At 48.5% G+C, this 23979-nt stretch overlaps 1 protein-coding gene across 1 annotated transcript in view; it reads right to left on the bottom strand.

The window, feature by feature from the left end:
* CAND2 (cullin associated and neddylation dissociated 2 (putative)) overlaps nt 1–23979 on the bottom strand; it is a 53279-nt gene that overhangs the window by 8925 nt on the left and 20375 nt on the right. The window contains exons 3-12 of the mRNA XM_020981094.2: nt 23082–23236; nt 19680–19803; nt 17198–17454; nt 15545–15650; nt 14072–14211; nt 10105–10397; nt 8662–8803; nt 5440–6942; nt 3969–4064; nt 1715–1884 (exon numbers count right to left, since the gene is read on the bottom strand). Coding sequence (XP_020836753.1) covers nt 1715–1884; nt 3969–4064; nt 5440–6942; nt 8662–8803; nt 10105–10397; nt 14072–14211; nt 15545–15650; nt 17198–17454; nt 19680–19803; nt 23082–23236 — 2986 coding nt within the window. The remainder of the gene's footprint in view (nt 1–1714; nt 1885–3968; nt 4065–5439; nt 6943–8661; nt 8804–10104; nt 10398–14071; nt 14212–15544; nt 15651–17197; nt 17455–19679; nt 19804–23081; nt 23237–23979) is intronic.

Below are 23979 nucleotides of genomic sequence, written 5' to 3'. Positions count from 1 at the left end.
TCTTCAGTATTTTGTGACTCTTACCAAGCTGTTGATTCTCTTTTCATAATTTTCTTGCATCACTCTCATTTCTTTCCCCATTTTTTCTTCTACCACTCTGATTTTTAAAATAAATTTTTTTTTGGGGGGGCTCTTCTTCTAGCTCTCCCAGGAATTCTTATTGAGCTTGTGTCCAAGTTACATTTTTCCCTCTTTGAGGTTTTGCTTGTAGCTCTTTCCACATCATTGCCTTCTTCTGAGTTTGTGTCTCGATCTTCCCTGTCACCATAATAGCTTTTTGTATGGCCAGGTTCTTTTTCGGTTGTTATTGTTGTTTACTCATTTTTCCAGCCTATTTCTTGATGTTTAACTTTATGTTAAAGCTGGGATCTGTTCACCTGGGGATGGGGAGGCCCTCTCCCAAGCTCCAGGCTTTTCTGAACGGCTGTTTTCACAGCCAGTTCTGGAGGGTCTGCAAGTCTGCATTGCTCCCAGGGTGGTGCGACACACGGGAGAGGTGTGGTCAGTGTTCTCTCTGGTTTTCCCCCAGGATGGGCCCCTGCTCTCCTGCAGTGTCCTCCTCTGCTCTGGAGCTCCCAAAGCGGCTGCTGCTTCTAAGGCCCACCACTGTCGCTACCCCTGCATTTACCAATATCATAGACCACACATTCCAAACTTCTAAGTTGTCTTAAGCTGGGAAAAATGTCTCACCGGGACCTTTTGTTGGCTCTTCTGCTCCAGAATTTGATTTGAGGAGTTATTTTAAAGTTGTTTAGAGAGGAATGTTGGGAGAACTCAACTGGGTTGAAGCCTTGACTCCACCATCTTGGCTCCATCCTCTAAACTCACTACCTTTCAAGGCATCCAGTTTTATTTGGGGGTGGTTGTTGTCAGGAAGCTTTTCCTCATGTTTGAACTGAAATCATCTTTTCCACATCTCTTCCACCCAGGGCTCCTCCTCAAGGTCCCAGCAAAACAAGCCTGATCCCATTGAAACTTGAGAGCCCCTTAAATACCTGAGGATGCACTCTCATCTTTCTCCTTTTCTTTGTATCTCCAGAGCTTAGCCCAGCACCTGGCACACAGCTGGCATTTAATAAATGTTCACTGACTGACTCCCAATTTTCTCTTTTCTAAAAATAAATACACTTGGTTCCTTCACCAAATGCTTGACTAATAGCACTGCATCTTATGTCCCCCCATACTTCTCTTCCTCTCCTGGACACACCCGAGCTTGTCAACATCCCTCTTAAAATTTGGCATACAAAACTGAAGAGAGTACTCTAGCTGTGGCTGGACCAGGGCACATCTAGAGATCTCTCGGGGTTTCTACCACAGAGGTGAGCAGCATTTACATGGTGCTTTACAAATGCTATCTCATTTAATCCTCATAACAACCCTTGGGAGTTAGCTGCTATTGTTATTCCCATTTCATAGATGAAGAAACTGAGGCTTAAGAGGTTAAATGACTTGCCCTAAGGTCACACAGCTATTAAGTGTCTGAGGCTGGATTTGAACCCAGATCTTCCTGATTCCCTGTTCAGTATGCCATCTTGCCAACCCCCAGGGAGAAGTTGTTAGAAATGGGAGTTGTATTTGGCAGTAAATTAACCTTGCAATTATTCTTACTCGCTCAGCTGGCAAGGACGCAGGATGACCTATACTTTCCTCCATGTCCTCATCCTCACCGTGCCGCCCATCTCCAGGCCCCAGCCTGCTGCCCCGTCTCACTTACCTCTCGGATGAGCTCCTTTCGGACCTTGGTCTCCGTGTACAAATGGGGAAGTGTGTTGTCCAGAAAGTCTCGGATGAGGGACGGCTTGTTGTGAGCAGCAGAGTTGAATAAGGCCAGAGCCACCCTTCGGACATTTAGATCTGAGTCCTGAAGGGTCTTTAGGAAATCTCCTGAAGGATGAGAGGGGGAGATAAGAAGACAATGAAAACACACACACACACACACACACACACAGAAATGAGCGGGGCAGCCATGAAATAATCTAGCTTTTAAATAAAAACATCAGAAAACCAAGTTCTACTACTGTGCCTCAATTACCTGGCTACTGTACACTTGAGTATTGTATAACCTGGCTAATAACAGCTGTATTCACAGGCTCATAGACAGAGTCAAATCAAGTCAACAGACATTTATTAAACTCCTGCTGTGTGCCAGGCACTGTGCTAAGTGCTGAGGATACAAAAAAAGGCAGAAAACAGCCCCTGTCCTTGAGGACCTCATAGTCTAATGGGATTGGCAGGGCTCTCAGAGACCATTCGATGCAACCGTCTCACGTAAAGAAGGGAGACCTAAGGAGCTGGAGTGATTCATCCTGAGGAACATGAGTAGGGAGCATTGAAGATGGTCTTCACCTCAGCTCCTACTTTTAACTCCAAGGCCAGAGCTCTTACCCCACTTTGTAATGACCCGGCCACTTTGGAAGCCCTCTTACAAGGACGACATTCAGGCTCCAAAAAGATCCTGACAGGCTGGAGTGATGAGTCAACTGGAATGCGACGGCATTTAACAGAGATAAACATGAAGTCCTATGCCTGAGATTCAAAAGATCGCCTTCACAAGTAGAAGATGGGCATAGATATGGATAGGCAGCAGTTTGTCTGAAAAAGATCTGAGGGTTTTAGTGGATCACAAGTTCACCAGACGTCAACCAGGTGACCTGGTATGAAAAGGATCAAATGAAATAGTAAGTGGAAGCCCTAGGGAAAATGACAAACCCTGTACAAATATGACGAGAGATAGCGCAGGGCAGTGGGCAGAAAGCCTGCCTCAAAGTCTGGAAGACTCGAGTACAAGTCCCCAAACTCTGACACACGTGGGCTGTGTGACCCTGCCCTGGGAAAACCTCTGAGATTGGAAGTGACAGAAGAGGTGCCAGCGTGCACTGGTGGAGGAAGTTTCCTCAGCCGGGACTTCCATATCCAAGAATAAAGTTCTCGACACCCTCAAAAGTTTCAACATCAGCAAGTGAAGTGATGTTACTAGTGGAAAGGACACGAAAGAAGAGGGTCCATCTGCTCTGCCACTGTTCCCTAAGGATCATGGCACCTTTCCATTTGACTGGCAGCAGAAATCTTCCAAAGGTGCTGCCCTTCCCCAGGGCTTCTCTATTTGTTTGTCCAGCCCTGCGTGCAGGGTACTGGGTGCACACAGTAAAAGCTTAATAAATGCTTCCTTCATTCATCTACTCATAAACCACTGAAATCACAGGTCTGGTCCCTATCCCCTAAAGAAATAAGGCGTTGGCTCTTTGGGAAAACACACATACACTTACACAAATATACTCACACACATGCACTTACATACTCACCCTCACATACAAACACATACTTTCTCTCTCACACACATATACACACCCACCCTTCCCATCATATTGTTCTCTCCACCTGGTCCATAGCCTGGGGAAGCCGAGTCATTTTGTGTGTGTGTGTGTGTGTGTGTGTGTGTGTGTGTGTGTGTGTGTGTGTAGGGGGGCCCTGGAAGGGTCCAAGCCCGCCTTAATTCATCTTTGTTCCCATATCTTTGTATAAGGGTCTTCATTTTCAAATAGCTGTCAGTCCATCATCCCATTTGATCCTCTAAACATCTTCCATAAGGGAAACAGGGCAGGGATTATTATACCCATTTTACAGATCAATCTAATCAAAAATTAATATACATTTATTAAGTACTTACTATATACAAAACACTGTGCACTAAACCACCAGGGAAATAATAACAAAATTAAAAACAAGCCCTGCCCTCAAGTGGCTTACATTTTACCACATTTAAACAGAAGAACAGGTCTGATCATTTGAGGAGGGAGCAGAGACCCCCTTTCTCCACAGGGAAAGTGATGCCGATACTTCATCCTGCCGCGAGCCCTTTCAGATTTTGGGCCTCATTCACTGCTGGAGCGGTTCTGTCCCTTCACCCCTTTTGTACTTGGGGGTAAAAGTCTTGCCAGGTAACCAAAAACCCAGGGCCCTGGACTCACCGATGCAGTCCTTCAGGAGGATGTCAACAGGCTGGGGCTGGTCTGAAATGGTGAATTTGATGGCGGTGACGACAGTGCTACGCGCGTGTGGTGAACCTGCCAGGACCCAGAAGAAAGCATGACCCAAGGGGAACCGGGGCCAATTCAAGATAACAGTCATGGCGTCGTGGGTGGATGGGGGCCCTCCCGGGCTGCCTGGCTCCTTCCCCTCCGCTCCATGGGAAACCCAGTCTCCCTCCTCATCATCTTGCAGAGAAAGCAATGCCAACACTTCATTCCTGGCACTGGCACTCCTTCGAATTTGGACCCTCTTATCGTTGCTGGGGCAGCCCTAGCCTTTACCCTCTTCTGTTCTCAATGGTCAGGGAGAACGCATGGAAAAGAACCCTACTCACTGCCAGCTCTCAGTTATCCACTCTGAGGAACGGGAGCAAGAGCGATAATACACAACCCACATTCCAACCCACTTCTGTCTTGGAGTGTGGTGTGAAATATGTGACATCTTTCCTAGGATCATTTTTACAGAGTGCTCTGAGATAGAGAGCATTCAGACTCTAAGCCAGCCAGCTTCAAGACCCAGGGACAAGTCACCGCCTTCCTAAGTTATCTGGTGAGGAAATGAGAGAGGGAGCCAGGTAACACACAGAGGGCTGGCCTTGGAGTGAGGAAGCCCTGGGTTCATATCCTGCCCCTCACACATGTTGGCTGTGTGACCCAGGGCAAATCACAACCTCCAGAGCTCTGGGTAATTCTCCAAGACGAGGCGTCACGGAACAACGGCTGATCTGTTTCAGCACCAGTGGAGTTCCCTAGACGCATGATGAAATCGCAGGTCTGGACCCAAAGGAGTAATATTTGGGTGGACAATGATAATTGCATTATCTATATCACAGGACTACTGAGAAGACAGGGACTTGGCAATCACAGAGTGCTACAGAAATAATAGTAATAATAATCACAACAGGGTAAGTAGCATTTACATAGTGCTTCGAAGTGTGCACAAAGCTTTACAACATCATCTCATCTGATCCTTACAAGAACCCTGGGAGGGAAGTGCTATTTGATTCCTATTTTGCAGTTGAGGAAACCGAGGGAGACAGAGATTAAGTGGCATTATTGAAATGAGGCTGAATTCTGTAGGCAGCCCCATCTAAAGTGGGCAGCGATCTCTTTGCGAAGGTGGGGGGCCATGGGTATGGAATACTGCATATACTGTCAGGGACTTGGTTTTGCGGAATTTTTTTTTTTCCAAGTGGGCTGGAGTGAAGCCAGTATGGGCCTTTAAAATGAGACTCCCATGTAGATAACTGAGAGCTGACTTGCTTTCGCCTTTTCTTCCTTCCAGGATGAGATGACCCTGGAGGCACTGTGAGGAGGGGAGAGGAAGCAATCTCTAGGTGCTCCATGTGATTCTGGGTCCCTCTGATCCCACCCAGGCAGCTGACTCCCCAGCACCTCCCTCCCTTTTTACCTGCAAGGAGCTGCTTCTGCAGCTGGGGCAGCAGCTGGGAGGGGTTCACCAGGGCCAGCTTCCCCAAGCACTCAGCCACCACGTTGCGGGTGCCTTCCTCGGCGCACTCACAGTGCCTGAAGAGCAGGGCCCAGATGTCATCCACATAGGGCTTGAGGCCTTCTGCCGGGGCTGCGCCGATGGTCTCTTTCAGCGAATGCAGCAGTAGGTACTGTCTCTTGGGCTGGGTACCAATCTCCCCAAGCAGGAAGGGCAGGTATTCGGGGAGGTTCCGGGCACCCACGCAGCCCAGCGTGTAGGAGGCTGCTGACCTCACCTCCTCACTGGGCGATGAGAAAGCCTCCAGCAGAACCGTCTTCAACTCGCACTGGGGCCCCATCTCGGCCACCACGTGGCCCATCTCAGCCAGTGCCAGGAAGGCCAGAACCTTGACGCCTGCGCTGGAGCGGGGAGATTGGGCATCCCGGATGAACTGGCCCACGGTGCCAGCTGCCTCCTGGGGACAGGCAACCACCAAGGCCGCCAAGCACCTGGCCACCGAATGGTGCGCCTGTTTGTGGAAGGGAGGTGAGTTCGGACCCGCACTGTAGATGGGGCTAGTGAGCTGCTTCTTTAGCTCGCTGTAGTTCAGGCGTGGGGCCCGTGTGCCCATGAGCGCCTGGAAGAAGCCCGTGATGGCCGTCAGCGCGCCAGCCTGCAACAATGGCGAGTACACCAGCTGCAGGACTTCAGAGAGGATGGGGCCGCTGGCCTTGGCCAGTGAGGATGGGTGAACCTGGGCCAGGGTGGTAAGGAAGCCCACAGCCACCTGGGCCACGTGCATGTCGCTCTCCCCGATGAGCGGGGGAAGCTCCCCCAGCACCGCCTCGATCGCCGCTGGCGGGAGAGCGGTCCTGTAATTCCGTGCTAGGACCTCGAGGGCCGCCAGGGTGGCCAGCTTCAGGGCCCGCTGGTTCTTCCGCAGGAAGGAAGCCAAGATGGGCAAAGCGTCATCAATAATGGGCTGCAGGTCGACCCGCAGCGGGGATCCCGCCACCAGAATCAGTGCCTTGACTGTGGGCAGCCGGGTGATCTCATTCTTTAGCCGCTCCAGGAAAATGAGCAGGGTGGGCTTCAGTTCGTCCCCCAGCCAGTCTCTCAGGTGGGCCATGATGTGACCCATACAGGCGATGGCTCGCTCCTTCACCTCCTGGTCCAGGTCAGCTGCCTTCAGCCTCGTGAGGGTGGCAGTGAATATCTCCTTGACATAGGGCTGGGGGTCCAAGGTCAAGGGCCGGTCCAGGGGCCGGAGGACCTTCACCAACTGCTGGGTCACCAGCAAAGCCTCCGAAGTTATCTTGTAGAAGGGGTCAGATACACAAGCCACCACTGGGGGCAGCAGGACTGGCAGGTGAGTATGGAAGGCCTCAGGAGGGTGGGTACATAGGAGGACATGCAGGAAAGCCAAGGTATCAATCCGCATGTTAGAAGAGCTGGCCCTGTCTGTCAGGGAGAAGATAATGCCTACAGCCACGAGAAAAAATGGAAACAACATTACCAGGAGAACCAGATTCTTTATGGAGAATACCTGCAACTCAGCTCCACTGGGCCTCCACCACCCATTCACAGAATGTCTAGTTAATGCAATTGCTGACTCAGCACCATCCTCAGTGTATATACCTGGAGAATTAATCTATGCACATGGATTGTTTTGTTTACCCAGATATAGGGTAAGTGCTTTGAGGTGTCTCACCAATATGGGTAAAACACTATGTCAACTACACTTTCACCCAAGCCCTGATTCATACCCAGAAACTGGGGTAAGAATTTGGTTTCATAGTATCATGGCTTTGAGCTGGAATGGACCTTCTGGGCCTAATCTCATTTTACCACTGAGGAAACTGAGACCCGGAGCAGGTTAGTGACTTGATCTGAACTCACGTCTTCTTGACTCTGAATACAGCTTCTGGTATTAATGGGGTCCCAAAAACAGTCATGGGACAAAAAGTATAAATGCCTTCCTTCTTCTCCTGATGTCCCTGGCTAGTGGAGATACTAAAATCCACAAAGGACTGGGACTGAGATTTCTTTACTCCTCTTTGCATCATCCAAGGCCTCTGGTGTACTTGGCAGGCCCAATAAACTATGTGTTGCCTGGGCAAAGGAAAGAAAACCAAGCCAGCCAATGAAAGTTTTCACTGTCTGCTCCATTGCTGACTGAAAGGTCAGTCATCCGGTGACGAGGGGGCACAGGGACCAGAGAGGCTACTGGAGACCCTTGGATGGGTCATTCCCCTCCTTTCCAAGAGGCTAATTCAGCATAAAAAAAGAAGCTGGGATCACAGTCCAAGCATACTAGGCATCCTCTGTTGCTTCAGGAACACCCAGGGTATCGTTACTTCCCTAGCTTACTCGGTAACTGGGTGAGTTGGAAAGGGAGGACAAGGGGTGTAGTAAGGGAGACAGGGAGAGGTTCTGGACAAGATTCAGGCATTTCCCTATGGGGCATACAACCAAATGCATCAGGATACTTACAGCTTCAAGGGTCTGGACAATGACCGGGATTATCAAAGTAAAGGATGGTGCTGGGAGGCGGAGGTGCTGGTCCATAGCCAGACGAGGGGTGCGATGGGGCCATGATGTGGATAAGGCGATCACAGGATCACAGATTTAGAGCTGGAAGGGACCTAGTCCGGGGTCAGCAAACTAGAGCCCATGGGCCAGATCTCATCCCCCACCTGATTTAGCATGGCCCCATAAGCCAAGGATGCTTTTTACATTTTTATGTAGAGAGGTCCTTGGGCCAAAATCTGCTTACCCCCGAGCTGGTGCAAGACTCTTATTTTATTTGTTTTTGTTCTTTGGTGAGGCAATTGGGGTTAAGTGACTTGCCCAGGGTCACACAGCTAGTAAGTGTTATGTGTCTGAGACCAGATTTGAACTCAGGTCCTCCTACTCCAGGGCCGGTGCTCTATCCACTGCGCCACCTAGCTGCCCCAAGACTCTAATTTTACAGATGAGGAAACTGAGGCCCAGAGGGGCCAAGAACACAAAGTCAGGATTTGATTCTAGGTCTTTGGATTCGAATCCCGAGCTCTCTCCAAAGCACCATCCTGACAGAAGTGATCCTCACCAGGAGTGGTGTGGGGGGAGGCAGAGCTGTGTCCGTATAGGAGGTCTGCCCAGCTCCCGACAAGGAGGATGCTAGCCCCAGCCCTACCCTCCACCCCCAGCTCAGGTTACCTGGCATCAAGGCAGGAATATGCTCAGCCAGGCTCCCAGGCAAGACTCCGGCCAGTTCTGTGAGGACGCTAAAACAACCTTGGCGGGACTTGGCACTCCGGTCGCGCAGTTGTCTCTGGAGAGCCTTGACAATATGGGGCACCTGCAGGACATCTGAGGTGCTCAGTGACCAAGCCAGAGCCTCCACCTCTCCCTCTTCCCACGAAGCTCCTCTCCACTGCACTTTTGGCTCACCAAGGGCCTCCTGGTCTGCAGTTGGCTGAGTGGGGGTGGGGGTGGGGGGCGGGCCTGGGCCTTCTATCCCTGATCCCAGGACCACAGATCTGGAGCTACAAGGGGCCTCAGGGATCTTCTAGTCCAGTATCATCACTTCACTAATGAGAGGGAAACCCAGGCCCACAAAAGAGAAATGATTTGCCCAGGTGGCCAGCAGCAGACCTGGGATTTGAACCCAGTCCCTCCAGAGTCCAAATCCTCATTCTATCCTACCCCCAGGAATGATATGGATTCAGCCAGTGAAGAAAGAATGAACATGACACCATCTCTACTCATCGATGTCCTCTGGGACCATAAGGCATCTGAGAATTGAGATTTCCTAGATTTGAGGGAGAATTTTTAAATTTAACTTATATTTAATAATTAATAATTAAATTATTAATTTCTTGTTTGGTCATTTCAGTTGCGTCTGACTCTTCATGATTCCATTTGGGTTTTCTTGGCAAAGATACTAGAGTGGTTTTGCCATTCCACTTTCCAGCTCATTTTACAGATGAGGAAACTGAGGCAAAAAACAGGGGTAAGTGACTCACCCATGGTCATACAGCTAGTAAGTGTTTGAGGCCAGATTTAAACTCAAGTCTTCCTGACTGCAGGCCTGGTGCTCTACCACTGTACCGTCTAGCTGCCCATTAATTCAATTAATATTAAATCAAAGATTACAGAATTGAAGGAGGAAGGCCCTACTGGCCTCTCTTCCTCTACACAGCTCATAGAGTCATATGGAAGAGATCTTAAGAGACCATCAAGTCTAACCTCCTTATTTTAAAGATGAGGATACTGAGGCTTGAGAGGGGAAAAACCCAAGCTCACGCAGATAGTTAGGGACAGAAGCAGGATTTGAATGCAGAACACAATATTCTTTCCAGGAGCCTCCAAAAGAACAGGGATCTAACTGATCAGCCACTAGGGAAGTTCCTGTTGGGAGGCAGGGGAAGGGAAGACCCTCCATAAGCCTAAAGGACAATGGAGAGGAATGTGCCGCTGGAGGTGACAGTTACTGGGACCGGACCAATCCTTCCTGGCCCCAAGACCCCCCACTGTGCCCACCTCCCTCCCCCGATCGCCGCCCCACCCATGGGGGGGATCCCCAAAAGAGCACCACGATCCTGAGGTCCCTGCCCCAGATCCCCCACTGCGCCCATTCTCTGGGCTCTGCCTCCCCACCTGATTCTGCAGCATGGCGAGGGGAACGTTCTCCTTGCCGGCCACCTCCGACGTCCGGAGCCAGCTTTGCCCGGGATGCGTCTGTCTCAGCAGCGAGATGTAGGCCCCGAAGATGTCCGCCTTGACATTGTCCTCCCGTTCCTTGAACCTGCTGATGAGCACCGGTGAGAGGACCTGGTAGAAATCCTGCAGCAAGTCGTGCCTGGTGCTGATGATGGCGGCCACACACTTGGCTGCGGCCCTGCGCACCTTCCAGCTCATGTCATCGTCGTCACTGTACTCGTCGTCGCTTTCTGGGGACGGCACAATCACATAGGGCTTCATGGGGCTAACATCACAGGTTAAACCGGGAGACATCCGCTTATTATTAGTACTGGCATATCACCTATGATCATCACCCAACCATCATTTTGTTATTATTAACAAATATATTAACATAATACAATATATTGTAACAATAATTATTATAACATAAGGAATGGTTATTAATGATATCATTAATTAATAATAACTGCCACATACACAGCGCTTTAAAGCTTAAAAATTCTTTGGGGATATTATCCCATTTAAGCCTGACAGCAACCATGTACGAAGGCACTGGCTTCTTCTTCCAAGTCAGAGAACCTGGTTCAATCCTACCTCTGTCCCTAACTACCTATATAGCTATGGCCTTGGGTAATTGCTTGACTTCTCTGGCCCCAGTTTCCTCACTTACTACATGGCTATTTCTATGTCTAATTTTACTATTAACCAAAAAAATATCACAAGTCTATGAGACAGGCATTGCTACTCTGATATGAAAGTAGGTCTATTATTGTTCCCATTTTACAGATGAGGAAACTGAGGATCAGAGAGGTTAGTTAACTTGTCCACAGTCACAAAGCTAGTAGGAGTCAGAGGCAGGATTTGAACGCAGGTCTTTCTGACTCTAGCACTCTACCCCATCCTGACTCTCAGAAAATAGTAACCAGGAAATGGGAATTTTCTGGTGGGAAAGCAGCTCTGAGATGTTGGTGTTGGGGAGCAGGATAAAGTTGTCATGCCCAGTGGGCGGGCATCTCCAGAAGTTAACTCCGAGTGTGTAAAACAGGAGAACAGACCAAACACGCCAGGTGTCTGGGTAAAGCAGGGTGACAAATTGGGCAATACTGGCTCCATCTACATAACACTGAATCCCCAGGACTTGGTGGCCTGGATTATCTAGACTGAACAGTGGGCGGTTCTGGGGATGGCCCTGGCTCAAGGCTGATCCATCAGCCCCACCCTTGGTTTGAATCCTTTTACCTCTCCCAGATACCTCACCCCCACCCTTGTACCGCCCCCCCATGGTCTGAGTGAATGACCAGCCCAAGATGACATGCACTGACAGGGGGCAAAGCCAGGCCCAGAAGCAGGACCAGAGTCTTGTTGGAGTCAGCCATGTTGGGGCTCTCTTACCTAGGCGGTGCTCCTGGGGCAGGGCCCCAGGGAAGAGCCCCAGGACAATGGAGCCAGTGTGGAAAGCCACCAAAGACGCCACAGATGGGTACATGTGCTCTTTTGAATGGTCATGAAGATGCACGTATATAATCACCCCCACAGAAAGAAACTCAGCCAGAGACAAAACCAACCCATAGACAGACATGACAGACATCTATATCTACACCCCACACTATTCCCTTCTCTTTCTGTGTCTCCTTCCCCCTCTCCTCTCTCTCTGTTCTTTACTTCCTTCCATCCCCTTGTTTCGCCTCTCTTCCTCTTTCTTTCTCTTTTCCTCCTTTCCCTCTCTTTCCCTCCTTCTCCTCTCTCTCTCTTCCCCCCCACTTTCTTTTCTCATAACACTCACAAAAACTTCCTTCCTACTTCTCCTAACACACTCGTACCTGAGATCTGTGATCCCATGATTCCCTGGGCCAAGAACGCTTGTCTGAACACTTCTAGGACCACTTTAGAGACATCTCATTCCCTCAAATTCCTCTTTCCTACACATCCAAGGAGAACTATAATAACTGGGGCTGGGCCAGGGCTTGGAGACATGGGCTGAGGCCCTTAGACAGGAGGCGATGAATCCTTTTACCCAAAGAAAGTGGGTTTTTTTATGTTTTCATGATAGTGATCTGTCAGGGGGTTTTAGCTGACATGAATGGCAGTTCTCTCTCTCTCTGTCACACACACACACACACACACACACACACAACACACACACACACACACACACACACACACAGTGACGGCCAGGAGTATCTGTAGGGGGGAAGTCACAGGGGCTGGCGAGTAGAGTCAATTAGCAGTTAATTGACATGTCCTTTCCAGGAAGGGACAGATTGACTTGATTACTGTTGCCAGAGCTAGAGGGGGAAAGCAGAGGGGTAGGTGGGTGGCATGACATTTGGGTGGCTGGGGAACAGCAGCCCAGGAATCTGGGTCTAGGTAGAAAGAGGGAAGCCTCACCAATCAGAAAGCCAGGGCCCTAGGGTGATGGTGGGTGGGCTGCCCAGTCAGAAGCATTGAAAGCTTGCCCTTTATAATACAAGGTAGGTGTTCCATGTTTTATTATCCCCATTTTACAAATAAGGAAACTGAAGCAGAGATGGGATTTGAACTCGGGTCTTCCTGACACCAGGTCTACACTCTCTCTCTTGTCTGTGCCTTTCTTCATTTATACTCTGCCCTTGCAAGAGTTTGAGCTCTAGACCTGAGTTCAAATCTGGCCTCTGACACATGACACTTACTAGCAGTGTCACCCTGGGCAAGTCACTTAACCCTGATTGCCTAAGCAAAAAAAAAAAAAAGTTTGAGCTCTATGATGGCAGAGACGGGGTCTTTCTTAACCTTCACATAGCCTTCTTCCCCTAGCATAGAGCTCTGTACATCACATTTAAATGTTGGAAGGGAAGTGACTTGCCAAGGTCATACACTGAGTTAGTGGCCCAGCCAGGACTAGATCTCAGATCCTTCTTGGGCTTCTCTGTCCAGGAGACCTTCTACCACACCAAACCACAGACCTTTAGGGCTCCTGGAGCTCAGGACACAAATATCTGGGAGTCAGTGCTGGCACAGCCTCAGCCCTTCACCCCTGAGAAGGCCCTTCCTTCAAGAGCCAAAGCGTGAGAAAATGGTGAGGAGGTGGGCTTTCTCTACCTGGAAAGAGGTGTGACTGTAGCACAGAATGGGGCCAGCCCCACCAACGGCCCAAATGAACACCTTTCTCCCTACCGAGCAGTTTCAGGCCTCTGTCCTGCTTCCTACACTACCTGTAATGGTGCCTGAAATTCCACCATTAGCGATTCCCTGGGGTAAAAGCCATGATTCAGATTATCTGTGACAAATTAACCTATCAGCCGGAATTAGTTTATGATCAGATTATATCCAACAGAGAGAGTTTTGTGTTTTGGGGGTTGGGACATGAGATTTAGGGATGGCAGGAACAGGGGGCAAATTTTGGATCATGGATAAAGATGGGCATGATACTAGATAGTCTGGGAGTGGAAGAAGAGGTGAAGGTCACAAACAGGCCTCTGGACTTTAGAGGTGAAGCCAGGGTCCTGAACACAGAGATTAATTAGTGGACTCGTCTCACATCACATCTATGACAAAACATTATCTTCAGGGAAATGAGGTGGTACAGTAGATGGAGCATTGGGCCTGAAATCAGGAGGATCGGAGTTCAAATCTGGCCTCAGACACTTACTAGCTGTGGGACCCTGGTCAAGTCATTTAACTTATCTGCCTCAGTTTCCTTAACTGTAAAATGGAGATAATAATAGCACCTATTTCCTGGGGTTGTTATAGGGATAAAATGAGATTGCTTAAAGCTCTCTATAAATGCTAGCTATTAAGGATGATGGGAACCAGTGGAGGGTCTGGGCCTCAGTCTGGGGGAGGGTCTGGGCCTTGGCCTGGGGGAGGGTCTGGGCCTTGGTCTGATGAAGCAAGAGGACCACCCTGCCACATGCCCATGCCCCATCTCAACGGCCACAGCTACCTTGTTCATCATCTTCTCCATCTTCCGTCTCCATCATCTCATCCTCATCACTGTCATAGTTGTAGTTGGGGTCGTGGGTCAGGTACTTCAGGCAGAGGTCGGTCACGCTGGGAATGTAAGGTCCCATCTCCTTGGGACACCTGGAAGTTGGGTGGAGGGAGGGAACACAGTCAATTCTGTATGCGGTGGGAACGAGGGGCTTACGTTACTCTCCTAGAGGCCTTAGCTGCACTCCCTCCCCATCCCCAATCCCTTCCTTAGAAGTAGAAAGAATTGGCCCTTGGGATTTGGGCTTGAAATTTAGTTATTAGACAAGTTCGTAGCATGTGATTCTAGTCTCTCATTTTATGGACAAGGGAACTGGGAGACAGTGGGATGAAGTAATTTGTCTAAGGTCACCAAGATAATGACAGAGATCCAGATGTGGGCCCCAGATCTCCTGACCCGCCACTTCATGCCTCAATGTCTTATATATCATGGATCTATAAGTCTCTGGATCAGCACTGACTGTACTTGGTAGTACTCCTTCAACTGACCTCCAAGGCTCCTCTCCCCATCCCTTAACCCCCACCCTCAGACACAGGCCTCTGTCCTTGGTCTATGGGATTTAGCGGCCTTGGCTTTTCTGGTCCCCAAATTGAGGGGGGGGAGTGGGATTTCTCTGCCAAATGGCCTATCTTCCCCTTTCGCCACCCCAAACCAATCACCTTCTCTTAGGGGCCATAACCAGCTCTCTTAAGGAAGCATTTGTATGGCTGTGTGTGTGTGTGTGTGTGTGTGTGTGTGTGTGTGTGTGCGCGCGCATGCACAGACACTTTCCCCTGGTTGGAACCCAGGACCCAAATCCCAATCCAGGACACTTTCCCCATCACACTTCTCTTGTGGAGACAGGAAATGTGATCACTTCCTCCAGTGACTACTTACTAGACCCTTGGCTTCCAAGTCAATTCAATTAAAAAAAATTCATTGAGGCCCTACTGTATACTTGAGGTCAGAGAGGGACAAAGATGGTCTTGGCCCTTAAAAAGCATACAGTTCCATAAAAGGGATTCAACACATACACAAGTGGGCTGGACCAATTGAATGTCAGCCCTGTGAGGACAGGAATTGGTTCATTTATGCCTTTGTGTGCCCAGGATCTAGCACACAGTAGGTGCCCAATAAAAGCTTCCTATTTGACTGTTTGATTAGAACGAGATCCCTTCCCACACTGAAATTCTAGGCTTCTGTGACCTTCTGTTTTTCTTTATGTTTATTATTTATAGCAAAGGCTGATTTAAATACTGCTGGGGAGGGAGAGAGGGAGGAGCAGCTAAGGGAAGATGTTTCCAGAGGGCCAGAGAAGAACAAAGAGTATGTGCCCAGGACCACCTCAGCCCCCACGAGCACCCCCACCCCCACCCTGGACTCCCAGAGACTGAGTTAAATCAGGGCTTCAAATCTGGGACAAGCAGGACCCCAGGGCAGCCCCACCTCCTCACAAAGGACTCGAAGGCTTGGAAGCAATATTCTTGGAGCTCATCATCCTCCACAGCACAAAACTTCACCACTAACGGGACGATCCTGGGTAGGTGGGCGCCTGCAGGATGGAAAGACCAGAGGGTCCAAGGCTGAGTCCCACCCAGCAGAACCTGGCCCTGGCTGCTCCATCCCAGCAGTCCCGAGTCCCAGGACTTTGATGAGTAGATCCAGACTCGCTTCAGGGCAGACCCCAAACCCCAAGTCCTTTTCACACCGTCCCCAAGGAGGGTAATGACAAAGGCCTGGCCTAGAAGCTTTGTTCTGCGAGATTCAATGACTCTTATGAAGAGATTAAAAGTGAAGGAATCAGGCTCAGGAAAACAACACATATGGATCGATAAACCAATAAATGCTCCAATGACTACAGCAATGAGAAGGAAAGAGCCCTTCCTCCTCTTCCATAATCCTCTATACAAGTGGAGGATGACAGGTGAGGGATGTGACATATAAAATCAGATTTCTTTTTTTTTTTTTAAAAGTAGCTTAATTTTTTTGGAAATTTTTTTTCAACTTTTTTTCTCTTCTTCATACTTTACTATGAGGGAGGATTCTCTGGGAAAGGGCAGGGAGAGGGATACAGTTGGAAATACAGGTGATACAAAAACAAAAGTTATCAATAAAAATTAATTTTTAAAAAGTGACTGGCTTGTAGTTTTTAGGACAAAGAGCCAGCGGGCAGAAGCCAACTGACCCCACTCCCCATCCCTCCCGCTCCCTCTGTGGTCTTGGTGGCCCCCAGAGTTAGCCACACCAGGCAATAGGGGGCCGCTGTTCTGGGAGCATTTCCTAGATCTCTTTCCCCACCCTTAGCGCCTGGCTTTCCACCTTTAAATCTTTGTTCCTAACCCTGGCACTTGTATCTCCTCCCATTCATCTCTCATTAGCCTCCTAGGTCAGTCTTCTAGGTCAGTTCCTCCCAGAGGCTGGAGGCACCTGAAAGCACTTTCATCTGAGGTTCAGAAGTGGTCCTCAATATAGGAAAATCTGACCTGGTGGCTCAGTGCCCTATAGAATAGCTGTAACAGGCTTGTTTCTTAGAATCATGGGTAATTAGGAGGAGCTCTAAGTACTAAACAGGCCAGCTGTTCCCCTCTTAAGCAACACAGTTTTAAAATGTTGTTGCTTGTATTTTTCCCAATGTTTGCCAGCTTTGCTAATTATAACAGCAATACCAGGAAACAAGTGAGTATTTGCCATTATTTCAATTCCTTGAGACAGTTTGTGGGGATTTTGTTTTTGTTTGTTTTAAATCTTGGCTGTAGAAATTTTCCACAAAGTTGGAGCTCTGTACAAAATAAGCTACAGTTTCCATAATGCTTGTTTGTAGAATAAATGGAGTTATTCATTAGAGGGGAAGAAAGCATGCAAACCTCAGCTGTTTTTCCTGTCTTTACATTTTGGGCCCATGGGAGCCCACATCCTTTCTCAGCTTGGCCCAGCTGTGTCTTTACCCTAGGAACTGCCCACTTTCTGAGGGCCAGTATGCCCTCGATTCTCCTCCGGTCCTTCTGTTCCCCACCTGGGAACAAGGGCTGTCTCCCGCTTCCCTTCCTCAGTCAGCCCTTCTCCCCAGCCCTCCCCCCCAGAATGTCAGAAGCCCCATACCAACACGATGGCCTGCCTGCCGGCTGATGCCTCCAATACACTGGATGTAGGTACGGGTGGTGGAGGTGGATGCTTCTCCCTCAAGCTCGGCCAACAGCTGCTCCATCAGCTCCGAGAACAGGTTGGTGCTGCATGTCATGACCAGGTGGCCCAGGGCGACAATGGCCCGCTTGCGCACTGCCAGGCGGGGGCTGGTGAGCTGTGGGACCAGGCAGTGCAGGATGGAGGAGTGGAAGGAATAGAGGGCCCCGCCCAACCTGTGGCCAAAGGAAGGGGGGAAGGGGATGATGGAGTCAGACTCCAGTCTCTGGGCTCAATTTCCCCACTCCGGTCCCCCCACCACCCAGCCCACAACCCACCCCATTAACGGCCAGCTGAGCAGTGAGGGCACTTGGCTTCTACCTCGCCTCACTCATCGTCACCTGGATTCTAGGACGTAGGTTGAGAGAGGATGGGAAGCTTTAGTCCTAGAGAGATTAAGGGACTTGGCTGAGCGTCTAGAGCAGAGCCAGTCAATTAATTCTAGATCTCCTAAGTCCAGGCCTGAGAAGGCTAAATGAAAGCTATTCAAGAGGGAAATCTGTTATCTGGCACTTCCCTATAGAGAATCGGCCCCGCTTTACCAGGCAGCTAGTGATGTGTCTTGGGGAGAGATAGAGTCCACACTGAGTGATAAATAGAACTGACAATGAGAAAAACAATGAAGGAGGATGTTTTCTACAGATCACCTCTCAGCCACTCCTGATTTTGCCTGGGCCTCCTCTGTTGTTGCCCTCCCCCTCCTCTTCTCCTAGCCATGCCAATCTAAAGCCCCATTTGGCAGGGGGCCCCCTTAGGGGACCTTCTTAGCCTCAGTAAATACTTTGTTCCTGATCCGTGGCACTACCGCTCTTCTCATCCCAACCTTTCCTCCTCCCCAGGCCAATCCAAGTCTCCACCTCCCAGTAAGAACTCCAGGCATCTACACCTTCTGGGTCCCAGAAAAACAGCTCATCCCTGATGCCTGACAGAAGAACCCCTAGAAAGCTAGGCAGGACAGAAGAGAGACAACTAGGAGTCAAACACTTGAGTTCCAGTCACTGATCTGCCATTAACTCACTATGTGACCTTGGACAAGTCACAGTCTGCTGCTCTGTGAGCTTCAGTTTCCTCCTCTATGAAATGGGGATAATTCCTGCACTGACAATGTTGTAAGGATTAAATGAGACCACAAGTATAAAAACATTTTGAAAAGTCCAAAATCCTATAAAAAAATAGCCAACCTGACTTGTATTCGTATAAATTTGACTTAGTTCTCTACATAGTTTAGAAATGAGGCCCTTATCAGAGACACTGGTTGTAAAAATTCTTGTCTCTGAAAAGGGGCCCATTTCTAAACTCTATAGAGAACTAAGTCAAATTTATAAGAATACAAGTCATTCTCCAATTGAAAAATGGTCAAAGGATATGAATAGGCAGTTTTCAGAGGAAGAACTTAAAAGCTATCTATAGTCATATGAAAAAATGCTCTAAATCACTATTGATTAGAGAAATGCAAATCAAAATGACTCTGAGGTACCACATCACACCTGATTGGCTAACATGACAAAACAGGAAAATGATACATGTTGGAGAAGATGTGGTAAGACTGGAACACTAATACATTGTTGGTGGAGTTGTAAACTGACCCAGCCATTCTGGAGAGCAATTTGGAACTATGCCCAAAGGGCTATAAAAATGTGCATACCCTTTGACCTTCTAGGGCTATATCCCAGAGAGATCATGCAAATGGGAAAAGGAGCTACATGTACAAAAATATTTATAGCCGCTCTTTTTGTGGTGGCCAAGAATTGGAAATCGAGTGGATCCCCATCAATTGGAGAATGGCTGAACAAGTTGTGGTATATGAATGTAATGGAATACTATTGTGCCATAAGAAATGATGAGCAGGCCGACTTCAAAAAACCTGGAAAGACTTGTATGGACTGATGCTGAGTGAAGTGAGCAGAACCAGGAGAATGTTGTACACAGTAACAGCCATGTTGTGCAATGACTGACTTTGATAGACTTAGCTCTTCTGAACAATGCAAGGATCTAAGACATCTCCAAAAGTCTCATGCTTTTCACATTCAGAAAAAGAACCATGGAGTCTGAATGCAGATCGAAGCATACTATTTGCTCTTTTTTCTTCTTCTTCTGTTTTGTTCTGTTTCTTCTTTCTTGTGGTTCCTCCTACTGGTTCTAATTCTTCTTTACAACATGACTAATGTGAAAATATGTTTAATAGAATGTATTTGTAGATCCTATATCAGATTGCATGCCATCTTGGGGAGGGAGGAGGGGAGAGATGGGGAGAAAATTCAAAACTCAAAATCTTATGGAAGTGAATGTTGAAAACTAAAAATTAATTAATTAAGAAAAAAATTAGCCAATCTGGGGCCCATATGCACTCTCTCTGACCACTCCCTGACCTTCAGGCCTCTTTCCTTCCCAGAATCCTTACCTACTTAGCATGTCAGATAAGATATCCAGAGCCTCCAGCTGCACAGACACATCCTCTTGCTTCCCAATAGCTCCAGTGAGCTGGGATGTGATCTTTTTACACACGTTGGCTGCCATGGCAGAGCCTGGAACATGGAGGTGAGGAAGAACTGAGGCAGTACCAAAAGGCCAGTGATTCCAGTGTGTGGAATGCACATACAGCCAGATAATATACTGCACTTAGCAAAGTGCCTGGCACATAGCAGGTGCTTAATAAATGCTTCTTTCCCCCTCCCCTTCCCTCTAACCATCCTCTGTCATCAACATGCTGCTCCCAGCCCTGTGCCCATCACTGTCCAACTTGGTTACAATGGTAGTTTGGGCTTTTGAGGTTTCAGTGGTATGGCTCCATCCAAACACTCGTTACAGCTTATAGACCGATAAGGTAAAGCCATATCAGAAAGGATGGGGTGGTGGAAATTGTGCAGAATTTGGAGGCCGAGGGTTCAAATCTCTGCTTTGCCACTGGGTCACTTCCTCAAGGCTGCACAGCTACTAACTGTCAGAGTGAGGACAGTGGGAAGAATGTAGGATCTAGCTACTTAGCTCTGCTACCTGCCTCAGTTTCTTCATCTGTAAAATGAGGGTGTTTCTGGACTGGATGACCTCTAAGATCCCTTCCAGCTCTAGATCTGGGATCTCACCATTGCACTCTCCTGCCTGCCTCTCATGTGTGTTCTTGTCTCCCATTACAGCGTAAACTTTTTGAGGGCAGACACTGTCTTTTTGCATTTGCATCCCCAGTGCACAGCACAGTGAGCGCTTAATAATGATTTTTGCCTTCATTGCAAATGCTGCTGCACTAACCTAAACAAAACCCCAGCGTAATAATGAGATTGTCCTATGTCGGCCAAAACGCCCACGACGCTCCTGCTGGAGCCAGGCTTTAAAAAGGTCTAGGCGACACGGCAGCGGGAGTCTGTGATCGAAGGGCAGCAGAACTAGCAGCGCCCTAGTGGCTCAAATGCTCCCAGCCCTTCACTCTACAGATGAGTAAACCAAGGGAGAGAAAGGGGGGAGCTGACAGCAGAGCTGGGATTGGAACCCAGGCCCAACTGACTCCCGATTCACTGTTCTTGACATTACACTAGTTCTTACTTCTGGGACCTCAGGCATGATAATAATAACAGCTAACATTTTTGTAGGGCAGCTAGGTGGTGCAATGGACAGACTGCTGGGCCTAGAGACAGGACGACCTCAGTTCAAATCCAGCCTCAGACACTTACTAGTTGTGTGACCCTGGGCAAATCAATTAACTCTGCCTCAGTTTCCTCATCTGTCAAATGAGCTGGAGAAGGAAATGGCAAACCACTCCAGTATCTTTACCAAGAAAACCCCAAATGGGGTCACAGAGTTGGATATGACAACAAAGCATTTATATACTGTTTTAAGGTTTGAGAAACACTGTACATATCTATAAATGTATCTGTATATCTAGATCTATATACATATCTATCTAGATGTGTGGATCTATACATGTATCATGTATCCATGTTGCCTCATTTGATCCTCCAACAATTCTGTGAGCTAGGTGCTATCATTATCCCCATTTTAAAGATGAGAAAATGGAGGCAAAGAGAGGTTAAGTGACTTGCCCAGTAAGTGTCTGAGAAGGATTTGAACTCAGGTCTTCCTGACTCCATGTCCAAGCTCTCTATCCACTTATACCACCTCGGGGCCTATTACGAGGGCAATAAAGAATGTGTCTCCGAGAAGGGCAGGGCAGCTGTCAGGGACAAAACACTGGCCATGAGAAATCTACAACCGAGACAATCTATAGGCAATAAATCAGAACTGCCTCACCATCTTCTGGTAAATGGCCCAATTAGGTTAAATCAACTCACCAGACTGTCTAGATCTGAACCAGGGTCACCCCACAGTGACTCAGCCCCTTACAAAGCCTCATCCTGACCCCAGCTCGTCTGTCTCCAGGCAGCAGATGTTTGGCATTTGTGCCTCTGAGGGAGCTGGGGAGGGGGTGACATAAATGGGCACTTGCTTGGGACCGTTGACCCATCCTGGAAGGCACCTTTGTCCTGAGAAGGAGGGATTTGGTGCCTGGTGAGTGTACTGAGGATAAGGCGTACTTCATGGAGTTCAGAATATTGATGGTCAGGAAACATCTATGGGGCAGCTCCTATGTGCCAAGCCCTGGAGTATGAAGTTATAGGACTGGTTCCCTCATCTTGCTTACAAACTGGTGCCAAGCCAGGAGTTCCCAGAATGGGCCGAGCAAGGCCAGAATCCCTGGGAGAACGCTCTGAAGCGGACGGCAAGTCCCTTGTACTTTATGTCTTGCCAGGCTTGGTTCACTGAGCCTTCTCCCTCACAGAGGGCCCATGGGGACCCGCTCTTCTCCTCGCACCGAGCTGACTGAAAAGGGCGCTGTGGGCTTGGGCTCACATCCTGTCTCTGCCACCTACTTAGGAGAGTCACAAACTCCAAGCCTCTGTTTCCTGCAAATATCGCTTCTCCTCCCACTGGTTGCAGAGGGTTCTTACATGAGCTCCTGTATAGTGAGGTGGCACAGTGGAAGGAGTGGCAGACCTGAAGTCAGGAAGACCTAGCTCAAAATCTGGCCTCAGACACTAGCTGTGTGACCCTGGGCAAGTCACTTCACCCTGTCTGCCTCAGCTTCTTCATCTGCAGGGGCAGCTAGGTGGTGCAGTAGATAGAGCTCTGGCCTTGGAGTCAGGAGGACCTGAGTTCAAATCCAGCCTCAGACACTTGACATTAGCTGTGTGACCCTGGGCAAGTCACTTAACCCCGACTGCCTCACCAAAAAGAATTTATTATCAGTTTCTTCATCTGTAAAATGAGCTGGAGAAGGAAATGGCAAACCACTCCAGTATCTTTGCCAAGAAAACCTCAAACGGGGTCACAAAGAGTCAGACACGACTGAAATGACTGAACAGTACAGAGCTGTCCCTCTGCCTGTCATTGCTCATAACAGAAGAGGCAAGGAGCAAGAAGGGCTGAGGTTAGCCTCCTCAAAGAAGAATTATTCTCCTAATTGCAGCTGCTGTATTCTGAACAAACAGGAGGCACACCCAACTGACTGGGCTGGTTTGGGCGTGGTTGTTTAGCTGAAGGCAGCACTGGATAGAGCACTGGACTTGAAGGCAGGAAAGCTGGGTTCAGATCCTGCCTCAGACTCACTAGCTGTGTGACCCAGTTGGCCAAGGCTCTTTGCCTCTCTGTGCCTCAGTTTCCCAATCTGTAAAATGAAAGGGTTGGTTCTAAGATCTCTTCCAGTTCTCGATCTAGGATCCCAGGAATGCAGAACCCATCTAGGCAATGGAGGTTAACTTGTGCTCCCCCAGAAATCCTAGGACTACCTACAGAGGGAGATAGGGTTAGGTACCTGTGGATACAGGTGGGAGTTCTGAGATGACGGTTTTCAGGCCCATGCCAGAAATATCCCGGAGCTGCTCCTTGTCAGACAGCATGTTGGTGCAGAGGGTGTCCACAATGGTCTCCACCTGGTACTCCTTCACTTTGCCCACCAGAGGGCCCAGGCTACCAAGAGAAGGGAGAGAAAATGATAAGCTCACCTTCAAAGAGTCCCCCCCCCCATTGCCTCAAAATTCTCCTGAGGCAGGAAAATTCAGACTAGACTGCCAGATCTCACAGGAACAATGGAGGTCTTACCATTTTGCTAGAATCTTAGGATCAGAGACTTAAAGATGGAAAGGAAAGTGCATGCTGTCTAATCCAACCTTCTCCTTTGATAGAAGAGGAAACTGAAGCCCAGGGAAGTGGTGAGCTGCCCAAGATCACACAGGCAGTGAGCATCAGAGGTAAGATTTGAACCCAGCTCCTCTGACTCTCAGTGTGCATTCTATTGAGGGCTTAAATGAAGAGATCAACTGAGTGACCCCTAGGTTAACGCTGGCAGTCCACAGTCTACTATCCTCTACCATACTCACTTTATTTAAATTTTTCTATCCTTCTTATCTTCACTTATTCTTTCATTCCTTTTCATTCTTTTCTCTTTCTATTCAATAAATGTTTATCACTTAATCATATGGCCACTTCAGTATTGGGGTGATATAAAAAAATGGAGATACTAATGAATAACAACTTTTTAGAAAGGTAGTAATACAAACCATGGCCTCAGAAGTTGAAATACAAACACCTGTAGAATGGGTTAATAACAAGGTTTAATAGAATTCTTAACATGGAGATGTAAATTTCATCTTACAGATATCACTGAGAAGCGGGGGACAGGAACCATGACCAGGATCTGGTATCAGAGGGGT

The sequence above is a fragment of the Phascolarctos cinereus genome, unplaced genomic scaffold, assembly GCF_003287225.1.
Source record: "Phascolarctos cinereus isolate Bilbo 61053 unplaced genomic scaffold, phaCin_HiC Scaffold_4;HRSCAF=312, whole genome shotgun sequence".
In the NCBI taxonomy this organism is placed as follows: Eukaryota; Metazoa; Chordata; class Mammalia; order Diprotodontia; family Phascolarctidae; genus Phascolarctos; species Phascolarctos cinereus.
The sequence above is the reverse complement of the archived record's forward strand: the minus strand, read 5'-3'. Positions and strand labels throughout refer to the sequence as shown.